This window comes from Podarcis bocagei (assembly GCF_964188305.1).
Source record: "Podarcis bocagei genome assembly, chromosome: 17".
NCBI classification, from domain to species: Eukaryota; Metazoa; Chordata; class Lepidosauria; order Squamata; family Lacertidae; genus Podarcis; species Podarcis bocagei.
Window position 1 is genome coordinate 21,591,693 of NC_138143.1, and position 12,168 is coordinate 21,603,860.

A 12,168-nucleotide genomic window follows, 5' to 3' on the forward strand; every position below is an offset into this window, starting at 1 on the left:
GAAAAACGATATATATATACAGTATATATTTATTACATTTTCAGGCTTTACATTTTAAACTGCAACCCTTCTTAGTGTTCTACAATGTTGTCACATCAGAAAATATTCTTGTAAAAAATATTGTGAATAGTTGTAATTTTGAGGGAAAGTTTTTTTTTTAAAAAAGAATTGTTTCACATCTGAATGTTATTCCACGAGGGATGTATTTCATCAATAAATTAACAGTGGCTTATATATTAATCCCTTCTCAAACTGCAGGAAGATGTGAAGTCTCACAGCAAATGCTGTAATCTCATAAGCTATCTTTTATGCAATTGTTTTTCATGCTTGACGTTCATTGTACCTTGAATTTAGAGAGAATTTGATTGCATGGGGGGGGAATTCAATGCAATTCTTCCTTTGTGAACCCCCATCACTGATGTCAATAGGACACAAAACAAGTGTGCTGGTCTAATAGCAATGAGTATCATCTTTTTTTAAAACGAATGAGAGTGCTTAACCTGGTCAGGTAAAAAGAGGTATAAAAATAATATGATTATTCTGAAATATATCAATTTAATCATATAGCAGCAATTACTACAATGACTCTTCAATCCATCATTTGATTCTAATTGATGGTTGTTATGACATTTGAAGTTTTATTTCTGATGTTCTCTTGTAAGTAAGCAAAATGCATAAGTCTGAAGCATGAATTAGGTGTATTGTGATGGAGAAGTATTCTCATTGAGAAAATGCACTGTTTAATACATTAGATACATACATAACTGGGAGTAAGTTCCAAGTCAGCAGGATTTGCTTTTGAGTAAACATAAGAGGATTGCACTGAAAGCTTACTTTTAAAAAGAGCAAGGACAGAGATACCTTTTAAATAACTTGTTGCAGAAGTGGAAATGCTAGTGAAAACTGTTCTTATTTGCAGAATATATTTTAACTCTGAAACTTACTTACTTACTTAATTTGTATACATCCCTATACTCTCAGGTCTCAGGGTAGTTAACAACATGAAATCACAGTATAAAATCACAAAATTTATAATAAAACCCAAAAGGGGCCCGTTCTTATGTTGCCACCTTCCAGACCTCTCATAGAAGAGGCCCACAAAGAACGACCTCAGAAGATGATCTCAGGGTCAGGTTTGGTTCATATAGAAAGAGGCAGCCTTAGAGGTATTGCAGTCCTGAGTTGTTTAAGGCTTTATAGGTCAAAGCCAACACTTTGAATTGGGCCTGGAAACTAACTAGTAGCCAGTGCAGTTGGACCAGGATTGGTGTAATATGCTCAAACCCTGGTGAGCATCCTGGCCGCTGAATTCTGCACTAGCTGAAGTTTCCAAACCGTTTTCAGAGGCAACCCTATGTAGAATGCATGTATCTAACCTTGATGTTACCAGAGCATAGACTGTAGCCTATCCCTGTCCAGATACGGGCACAGCTGGGCCACCAACCAAAGCTGATAGAAGGCACTCAGTGCCACTGAGGCCACCCAAGTCTTAAGTGACAGCAAAGGATCCAGTTCTCCTAAACTACATGCCAGTACCTTCAGAGGAAGTGTAACTCCATCAAGAGCAGGCAGCCTCCCAGCCATCCAGTCTAAGGAACCACCAACTAACAGTGCCTCAGTCTCATCTGGATTGAGTTTATTTGTTGGCTCTCATCCAGTCCATTATCGAGGCAAGACACTGGTCCAGTACTTCCACTGCCTCACCTGCAGATGTAAAGGAGAAGTAGAGCTGAGTGTCACCAGCATATTGCTGACAACGTACACCAAACCTCCAGATTACCCCAGTGTTTTCATGTAGATGTTGAACAGCATAGGGGATGGGCATGAACCCTGCAGAACCGCACATTGAAGGCTCTGCAGGGCTGAAAAACACTCCCCAAGCAAACCCTCTGGGAACGACCATCCAAGTAGGATCGGAACCACTGCAAAGCAGTGTCACTCCGCCCCCAACTCTAGACAGCTGCTCCAGAAGGATATCATTGTCAGTCGAAAGCTGCTGAGAGGTCAAGGAGAATTAACAGGGACACATTTCCCCTGTCTCTCTCCTGACAGCAGTCATGATACAGGACGGCCAAAGCAGTTTCTGTGCCAAAACCGGGCCTAAACCCTGACTGAAATGGATCTAGAAATGTTAGTAATATTTTGTCATTTTCAGTTAGCCTCTAAGGCGCGCTCGCGCTCTCTCTCTCTTAATTAGTTTTTGCAAATACATTTTCCAAATACCACATAACATTAAATCTTATACAATATTTTTAGGACTTCCATCAGCTACGCCTAATGATTTTCATTCTTCATCACTTCATCTTGCATTTCATTATTTTCACTATTACTTTTAAAAATCCATAACTAATAGTCCTTTTCATAAATTTTACCTGCAATTTTTCATATAGTCCTCCTTACAAAACTTCTTGCAGTCCTACTAGTGTATTCAATTGATTACAGTTGATTTTCAAATAGTTTGTATATTTACTCCAATCTTCTAAGAACCTCTGATCCCGCCAGTTTCGAATTCTTCCTGTCATTTTATCTAATTCTGCATAGTCCATTAATTTCATCGTCGGTAATTCTTCTTGCTTCCATTTCTGTGCCAATAGCTTTCTCACTCTTTCTTGCTTATACTGCCATGAAAAATAGTTGAGATCCTTGAAAAATGTGCACCATGTATCTCCTGCAAACAATTCAAACATGCATTATTCGGTGAAGGCAATCTCAAGGATGTCTTAGCCAGCACAGACCAAATCCCACAAAGTTTTCATATCATCTAACTTCAGTAGAGGCAGTTTGCTCCTTCAGCAGTAAATTACTGGGTAAAAGACTCTGAATTACAATATTTATTTGAAATAGCCCTTTGTCTCTTCTGTAGAGGCTTCATGTAAGAGCAGAAAGTGAATGACTACAGTCTTACAGTAGTCCATGTAGTTGTGGCATATAAATTGATCCCAAATTACAGCATAAATTTAACTGTAATAACTTCAAGGCTAATTAGAATACTGACATTCTAACACATATGTTAACATGAGGGGACTATTTTCTATTGTTTATGCAGACTTGTTACTGTGATAGTTCCATCGGTTATAAATTTGCTGGAGTTCCTCCATAAGAAAAAAAAATCCATGTACTACTAACAATGACAATTGGGTGGATTTCTTTAATGGTTTCATTTTTGGATTGCCCTCTTTGCATATGAACTTCTTAAAAATATCTAATTTTTTTTCTTCCCAGTGTACCTGCAGGAAAGACATGGTGACAATATCAATGGATATCTTTGTGAGGAAGTTTCAGCCAGACAGATACCAGCTGTGGAAACAAGGGAAAGATTTATACACTATTGATCATACAAAGCCCACCCCTGAAATGACACCCGAGGTAAAGGCCTGGTTGCAGAGAAGAAGGAAAACAAAGAGATCTTCCAGGTGGTAATGAATGTTTTGCACTCCATATAGTTGAAGTTTAAATATGATATAATTTCTGTTCTTTTTCAGTGCTTCTCTCCCCCTCTCTTCCACTTCTCTCTGCCATTTCCTTTTAAGTTGTTCATTTATTTTAGTCACAGTTAATTTGTGTCTCCTTAAAACCTAGCAGTGAGCTTGAGGGCAAAAGAGTCATATTTCACAATGATAATACTCATTGAAGAAATATATTCATTTTTAAAAGTTTAATGAGAATGCATTACTGAAATTTATATATGTGGAGCTCTGAGCATTAATATGGTATTTGTTCTGTATGAAAATATGCATTTTGTTTTTGCTGAATCCCAGTCCAGAAAAGCATTATTGAGGAGAACTGAGTGAAACACAATCGTTTAGATATTGCAATGAAAATTTCCAAACAAAATCTTTACTTATTTATGTATCCTCGAGTTTGCTGTAGCCTCTGGTAAGAGTCCTATCCAGAGGCAGATACATAGTTGGCAGAATGATCAAAAGGTATTGCCAATACCTGGTTATTTATGCTACAGCTCAATAGTTTGAATTTTCTTATTGGCAGTTTCCCCCCCCAAATATTCTTCTTGTAATTTTGCATTGCGCCCCGTGATGTATTCTTCTGTCGAATCAGAGTCTCCTAACCTTATAATATAAAAATGCTTTGTAAATACTGATAGCAACATAGAATGATAGGTCTCTCTTAGAATTTTTTTTCATTTTGCATTAGTTCTATTTCTCTCTCTCTCTCTCTCTCTCTCTCTCTCTCTCTCTCTCTCTCTCACACACACACACACACACACACACACACACACACTTAATGATCTTGATACAAAGTAATCTGGACATTATCAGTTATCCTTCCTGACCTTTGTCATTCTGATTCTGAACCACCATCACCCCCCAAAAACCAGCCACCGTAAGAATGTTATGTTTTTAACAAATGTGCACTGTTTAATCATCAACCCACATACAGCCTTACATTTACATGTTGAGAACCTGTGGGCTTTAATGTGTGTGTCATATAATTGTACAATGATGCTCTTGTATTGCTGCAGAGAACTGGCAACTTTATTATACAACTGCCATTTGCACTTGGCAGAGAAATTATTTCCTTGTCAGTACAACCCTTATTTATCTGGATAGCCAATTTAAAAGTTAAAATTAAAAGTGGAGACATTATAGTAATTATGTTGAAAGTTTTATCAGATGAGTGCATGTGCTGAATTTATTCACTGTGCTAAGCTTGTGGATGCATTTCTGTGCTATTTAATTAGTAGACTTGGCACAAGTGCAAACACAGCAGGAGATGCACGTCCCCCAAATGAAGATAAAATGTTTGTTCAGTTTCACCTCTGCTGTAATATGTCAAGGGAAAAAAATATGATAATTCTGATTCTGGGAATAATATGCCTTCCAAATAGGGTCCCATAAGTATAGGAACAGCAACTCGAGGAAAATAGTGAGGTGATAATGTTTGTGTTCTGGGCGACAGGTTGTGCCAGGGCTGCCGTGGTATGAGAAACTTGTACCGACACAGAAATCACAGCAGGAAATCACAATTTTAAAAATATATTTGTATGTGCTACTACCAGATAGATGGTTCGCACAGCCAGATCACAAAGCAGCTGGTACTGAGAACAGAGGTACTTGACATTTCATGTGTGCACAAGTCCTAGCATCTCACTGACACAGCAATCGCCTGCACACTCAGCAGTCCCGCAAGGTGTGAGAGAAGCTTACGTTGCTCCATTCTTAACAGCTTGGTGGGTGGGCATGCCAACCCGTTGTTCCTGTGCAGTTTGGAACTCCTTGTCTAAATATTGGAGTCTGTGAGCTTGACCTGCTACTCTCACTTTTCCTGTCACATAGGTTGAGCATAAAAGGTGCTGGGCTCATTGCCTGTTGCTGAGCTTGTATCTCCACTGTGCCTTACTTTCAAGGAAGAACCTTGTTGTCATGGTCTGAGCAGGGCACATGATGTTTACATTTTGATATTTAGGTATTAAACACAGGGCGATTCATAATAATGAAGTATACAGTTTCCATTGGTATACTTTGTTATGAATCACCCTGTATTATTTCCAGAAACATTGCTACCCATGGTAATTGGAACTTCTTGAATTTTTCCGAATTCAGATTCTGATAGCTATTGCTAAAGCTGCATTTGCAACTGGTTTAAATTGATGATTTATTTTTTTTATTTTTGTAAATGAGATTACAGAAGAATAATCAATCAAAATGTCTTATACATTTTGGGATTTGAGCATCATTGTCAAAGTTTAATGTATCTGGGAGATTGCTGTAATTAACTTAAGTTAGTCTTTGTCATGTTCTACAGAATGCTTCACCAAGTAACTGGTTTTAGAACTAGCTTCAGCATTACCTGAGATTATTTCATTTAATAAGTAACTTTAAAGAGCTATAACAACATTAACAACTGATTTAAATTAACCTGTTAATCTATTGCTTATCTACCCCTACACACAGATATGAAAAATTGTCAGGGTGGGGTTTTGCTTAGTCCTTTTTGTATTCCTAAAAGCAGGTGAAAGGGATATTTATATTGGTAAATGTTTTATCTAATCCTAGCCAGACGTTCCGTTTTGACAGCAATATCTCTTATAACAGCTCCCAGCACAACCGATCACGATCAAAAAAACTGAAAACTCCAGAGGACAAGAAGGTATCAACCATAGTGGTTGGTACAGAAATCACCGTCGTTGGAGCAGCTCCAGAGAGCTTCAAGGTCAAAGAAGAGCCACCAGAAAAACTAAAGGCAATAAACACAGGGGTGCCTTCTGGGGAAGAACAAGATGCAAGCAGGATGCAGATGGATCACAATTTATTGGATAACAAAAAGGTCTCAGGTGAGACGAATGGTGTTTATTTCCCATAGAATTCTAGGCAGTTGATATTGTGATCCCATAAATCTGCAGGTGAGAAGCCGTACGTTGCTATGCTCTGTGTTGCAAAATGACAAATCTTAGTCTGCACAGTGCTGCTTTCACAGCCATGGACATTTAGAGCATCTTGTATTGCAAAGCAGATTGGGGCAGGACTAGCTGTCTCCTAATATTTCTCCATAGCATAGCTGCAGCATTATTCCAGGACAGGTATAATGGTGAAGGCATAACTGTTGGCAAGCTCCTTTCCTAAGCATGTATCTATTTACTTTGGGATTTAGATTTTTATCTTATGTTTTCCTAAAGGCTCAGGGTGCGTAACAGTGTACTAAACAAATAATGAAGTACTGAAATATAAAGCACCTTTAGAAATAAGTCAACCTCTAAAGAGCCATAAAAAAAAAATAGCTACAGATATCACACTAGTCATTCTTTCACAGCTACAGCCCCCTCAACACCACCTTACCCCATACAAGCTTTACACCTGTATTGAAGCATGTAGCCCTCATAGTGACTTCTACAAGTAGCAGGCTCCTCCTCACTTATAATAGGATATTACTACTATTCCAGCAATGTTCCACTCTTGCTTTTTCCATAACAGTGATTTAGGGCTGGATTGTTGCACCAAACTAAAACAGAGTCTAGTGGCATCCTAAAGCAAAACAGAGTCTAGTGGCATCCTAAATAAGATAGCTGTTATTTTTACTGCAGAAGAATAAGATGGCTATGCATCTGGATTTTTAGCCAAGAATAATTATCTGATTTTTAATCTAAAGGACAATATCATAATTTTTTCCATTTAATGAGACAAGTTCCAGCTAATGTTAACATTTCTGTACAAAAATAGTTGACATGTACCAAGATAAACATAGCTGTGCAGTGATAGCACTCTTAACAAAACAAATAATAGAAATGATCTACTGTACAACATCCAGGCTGAAACTGATTGACTTGGTAGTTTGAGGATTTGAGTAGCCAATGACTACTGGCACAAATACATGATTTCCATGTGTAGTATAGACATTTTTTGAAGTTATCAATGTTGATCTTACCAGCACAGATTTTTTATTCTAATCTCCATCTCATTCATTAATCTTGATGAAAAGTGAGCCACATTTCCCCTGCTTCTGCAAAAAAATGGAGCAATTAACATGTTTAATTGTCTGCCAAGATTATTTTTTACATTGTGATCAAAATGCTGCTGTTGTTAAAACAAACAAACAAACAAACAAACAAACAAACAAACAAACAAACTGTATTGCCTTCATGCTGAAATTTTGTCCCTAGGTCATAACTCTCCTCATAGCCATGGTCCTCTAATCAAAAACACACACTCTGAAGCGGAAGAGAAAGGAGACTCTGGCTCTGTGTATTTTTGTTCTGAGGAATCGGCACTGGGCTTACTTTCATCTGCTAGCTGTAACCGGGAAGACAATTTGAAAATTTCAACTACTTCAAGGCAGGCTCTTGAGTATGCTTCTTCCGAAGCTGAGAGCCTGGAGAAAGAAGAAACTAGCAGTTTGTCTACAGAAGAGGATGATATCAGCGATATTGAAAGCAGTGAAAATGGTTTGGAGCCTGGAGAAATATCACCACTGGTAAGAAAGGGTGTTATGGTTAAAACAATTTGAGCATATTTGATAAATTCAGAATTGCTTGAAATGAGTCCTGGATTTCTCAAGTGTTTGGCACGGTATTAGAGTTCTGAGATCATTTCACTATTATCTATAAATATTTTATCCTCCGGCTTAACAGTTGTATGTGTAATGTGCTTCATACTTTCATCTCATTCCAGCTTTTCAACAAGCCTCTGTCTTGGATTATTTGTGGTTTTGGATACGACTGAGAGGAAAGCCTCATATTTTGCAAGCTAATACAAGAAAAAACAACTATTGACTATTTAATAAAATCTTCCCAGTGTTATGGTGTAGATCAGGGTTTCCCAAACTTGGGTTTCTAGCTGTTGTTGGACTACAACTCACATCATCCCTAGCTAGCATGACCGGTGGTCAGAGTTGATGGGAACTGTAGTCCAAAATAGTTAGAGACCCAAAGTTTGGAAAACCCTGGTGTAGATAATACCTCCCCATACATTGTTGTGAGATCCCATATTATCTACAGTATGTTATAGGAATGAAATTACCAGTAGCTAATAATAACAATACTTAACATTTGACAGTTCATTTATTATAAATTATCTCAATGATCTTTGCCACAGCCCTGAAAGGTGGATCAGTTTTATAATCCCTGTACTGCAGTTATGTGGTATGTGTGAGGCTGAACGTGTAGTGGAATGCCCAAAAATCCACCTAGTGGTTGAGGTGAAATTTTGAACTGGTGTAACTCACTGTACTAGACAAAGTTGTTGTTCATATCTTACCACATTTTATAAGACATCCCATTTTGATTGGTAGCAAATGTCCATGTGAATGAGACTCCAATGAGATAATAGCAGAGCTGCATTAACTAACTTGGAGGCTAGATCTGCTTCTGGCACCTGCAGAGAGCAGCCCTTTTTGAATTGCCAGATGTTCCTAAGAGAGTGGAAAAGACACTTTAGAGCTAAGAATAAAACAGCACTTGCCCTTTTACCAACATAAATAGCAAACTCATCATTGTTTTACAGAATGAGATTTAGCAGTCCCAAAGCCAGTCCTTCTGTTTTAATATAAAGTGCTAATAAACATCTTCTCAGTGGTGAGATTCTGCATTACAGCTCATGTTTAATTCATTTGGTTGGGTACTTTTTAGCTATTCCTTAGTGGGGTTTCAAGTATTTTCCAATATGTTTGCATGCTGTGTCCATCTTGTAATGGCACACAAACATTTTATAGGGTTGCTGCTGAAAAAGCTGTCTCTTAGCCTTTCTGCACAGCTACCTTGCTTTGTTTAATGAATCTGCCACGTTCTTTAATCATAAGAGCAGCTGTACTGCATTAGGCTAATGATCCTTCCAGGTCAGTGTCCTGTTTCCTTGAGTGGCCGGACCAGGCTGCCGAGGGCTCTGTATGACAGCTGCAGGGTACTAATTGAGCCTTCCATTTCCCACCAAGCACTGCCAGCCTCTTGAATTTCCAAATTTTATGAGTAACCTTGTAGCTGGAATAGAATAGTTGAATTGCTACCTAATATTCGTTGGTGTTCAACCACCTTCTGTAGCATCCTTTCCCAACCTGGTTCTTTCCAGATGTTTTGGGCTGTACCCACCATCATCCCTCATCAGTGGCCGTGCTATCTGGGGCTGATGGGAAATGAACGACTGGATGGCACCACCTTGAGGATAGCTGCTTTATAGAGCTCTACATATATAGAGCTCTTTATATAGCTCTGTATAACAGAGTTTGGATAGTCTTGCAAGATCCTAGTAAACTGAATGTTGGTGAAGACATTTGCGACAACCATTAAAGTCTCAGCACTTATTTAACAGAAGAACTGTAGCTTTGACCCTCAGTAATGAGACTGCCATCTTGAAGATACAACTTCGGAGAAAAGCCCCCAAATTGTATTCAGCCAGGCTCTACTCAGAGGAGAGCCATTAAAATCAACAGACTCATTAATTTTAAAGGGTCTACTCTGACTAAAATTGGATACAACCCATTGCTTCTCTAACTTTTAATCTTGACAGAGCAGGCTGCTACTTCCTGGACGTAGTAGAGTGGAATTGCCTTGATCTCAGGCTGCTACTCCAACCCATTATGCGAGGGCAGTCGCAGAGGCCGGCATCTTCACACAGATCTGCGGAAGCGTCTCTTGAAACTTAAAGCCAGAGTTTAGGAAACACTACGATAAATGATGTTTTGTAGGTACAGGCATTTCAGTTACCAATGAAGCTGAAGTCCCAGCTTCTTGAAAATGTCTAATTTACAAGCTTTGGGGGGGAAGTATACCCTCAAAGGAGAGGCTGCGAAGCTATCCCACGGGATTTGAATTATTTTTATCAAAGACCGCAAAAGGGACAGTTATTTTCCACTCCTTTTGTGATGGGGAAAAATATATCTCAAAGGAAAAACCCCCATTAAATTTGAAATCCTGATTTTTCTATTGAGAAAACAAAATGTGGACATGCACTTTCAACACTAATAGGCAAAAGGGGACTTTTAGTTTAAAAACAACAATTCTGCTACCATTTCTACTTTTTTCCAACTACCTAGTTGCATTGAACTGCAAGCATTTATTTTTTGCCTGTTATCTTACTACTGCCCCCTTAAAACACCATCTAAAATCTACCCAAAATGCTTTAATACAGTGGTACCTCGCAAGACGAATGCCTCGCAAGATGGAAAACTCGCAAAACAAAAGGGGTTTTTGTTTTTTGAGCTGCTTCGCAAGACGATTTTCCCTATGGGCTTGCTTCGCAAGACGGAAACGTCTTGCAAGTTTGTTTCCTTTTTCTTAACACCATTAATACAGTTGCGACTTGACTTCGAGGAGCAACTCATAGCACGCGGTGTGGTAGCCTTTTTTGAGGTTTTTGAAGACTTTGGTGATTTTTGAAGCTTTTCCAAAACTTTTCTGACACCGTGCTTTGCAAGACGAAAAAAATCGCAAGACGACAAAACTCGCGGAACGAATTAATTTCGTCTTGCGAGGCACCACTGTACCAGCAAAAGCACATTTAAAGGACATGGGTTCCCCCAAAGAATCCTGGGACATGGGTTCCCCCAAAAAACCCATGTCCTTTAAATGTGCTTTAAATGTATAGTGTGAATGTGACCTTTAGTTAATATATGTTTTCTTTCTTCCATCCCTTTAGGATATTTTTGGTCTGCCTTAAATGAAAAAAAAATGTATGTTCTCTCTTTCAGGTAACTGAAGGAGAGAGAACAAAAACATCTAAAAGTTGGCGTCATCCGCTAAGTAAACCCCCCGCCAGATCTCCTATGACGCTGGTTAAACAGCAGGCAGTAAGCGATGAAGGTGAGCATGCTTTTTAAAATCCCCTCTAATAATATATCTTTCAGCCAATATAAATGCATCTGCATACACTTACTGTTGCACAGTACTGAAGACGAAAGGATATTTGACCGTGTGCCAGAAACTCAACTGCTGCAGAATGAGCTGCATTAAAAGCTTTCAGCATGCTTCCTGAATACATGATGTCGTTTTTTTGTACTTTCCCACCCTTCCTTTCTCTTAAATCCTTCTAAACACATTAGAAGGGACTTGTAAGAAGCTCAGAACAGTATGAAGTCGCTTAAATACTACATGGATGATAAAAGCTCATTCGGCAACCAGATAGTCTTTGTTGGATTTCTCAGCAATTAGCTTTGGCACAGAACATTACACTTTATTGTATGAAGGCAAGCAGAGCTAAACACGACACTTTTAGATCTTTGGAACCAACAGAGAACAAATTTGCTGTTTTGTTCTCTTTTATAAATATCTAGCTGGATCTCGAAAATAATCTGATTCTCTGGTAGATTTTGTTTATCGCCCAGGCTCATGAAAGAGACACTGTGTTGGATGCAAGGAAACAGGAGAAGTAGGAAAGTAGCTGCCAGTGCTCTTTCACAAAGATTTGTAAAAGAGGTTGTGCAAGTGTTCTCTATAGTAGATAGATTCTGTACTTGTGTCTCATGGTTCTGATTGTGCCAGAGGTTATGTAAGCTCAGTGGAATAGCATACTTGCGTTTTGTTTCACTTTGGTTGTTCCACACTGGCACATGAGGTTTTGCATCTATCCCACTCTTTTTCTTCTGAACAATGTCAGAAGGGTTACTAGCATCCTTTAATCTTTGAATTCTGTGTTGCAAGTTCAGTAATGTAAAAGAAGAGAGAAGTATTGCTCCCCCCTCCCCAGAGTTGTTGAGAAAAGCCTCAATGTTTTGTGCATTAGAAAT

At 38.6% G+C, this 12,168-nt stretch overlaps 1 protein-coding gene across 6 annotated transcripts in view; it reads left to right on the forward strand.

The window, feature by feature from the left end:
• KDM4C (lysine demethylase 4C) overlaps positions 1-12,168 on the forward strand; it is a gene marked incomplete at its 5' end in the record, with an annotated part of 199,862 nt that overhangs the window by 92,373 nt on the left and 95,321 nt on the right. For 4 of the 6 annotated variants that reach the window (XM_081176226.1, XM_081176222.1, XM_081176224.1 and 1 more), the window contains 4 exons: positions 3,223-3,416; positions 6,054-6,292; positions 7,616-7,926; positions 11,134-11,245. In XM_081176226.1, the coding sequence (XP_081032352.1) occupies positions 3,223-3,416; positions 6,054-6,292; positions 7,616-7,926; positions 11,134-11,245 (856 nt within the window). The remainder of the gene's footprint in view (positions 1-3,222; positions 3,417-6,053; positions 6,293-7,615; positions 7,927-11,133; positions 11,246-12,168) is intronic. The other 2 variants (XM_081176225.1, XM_081176227.1) reach the window with 1 other exon arrangement.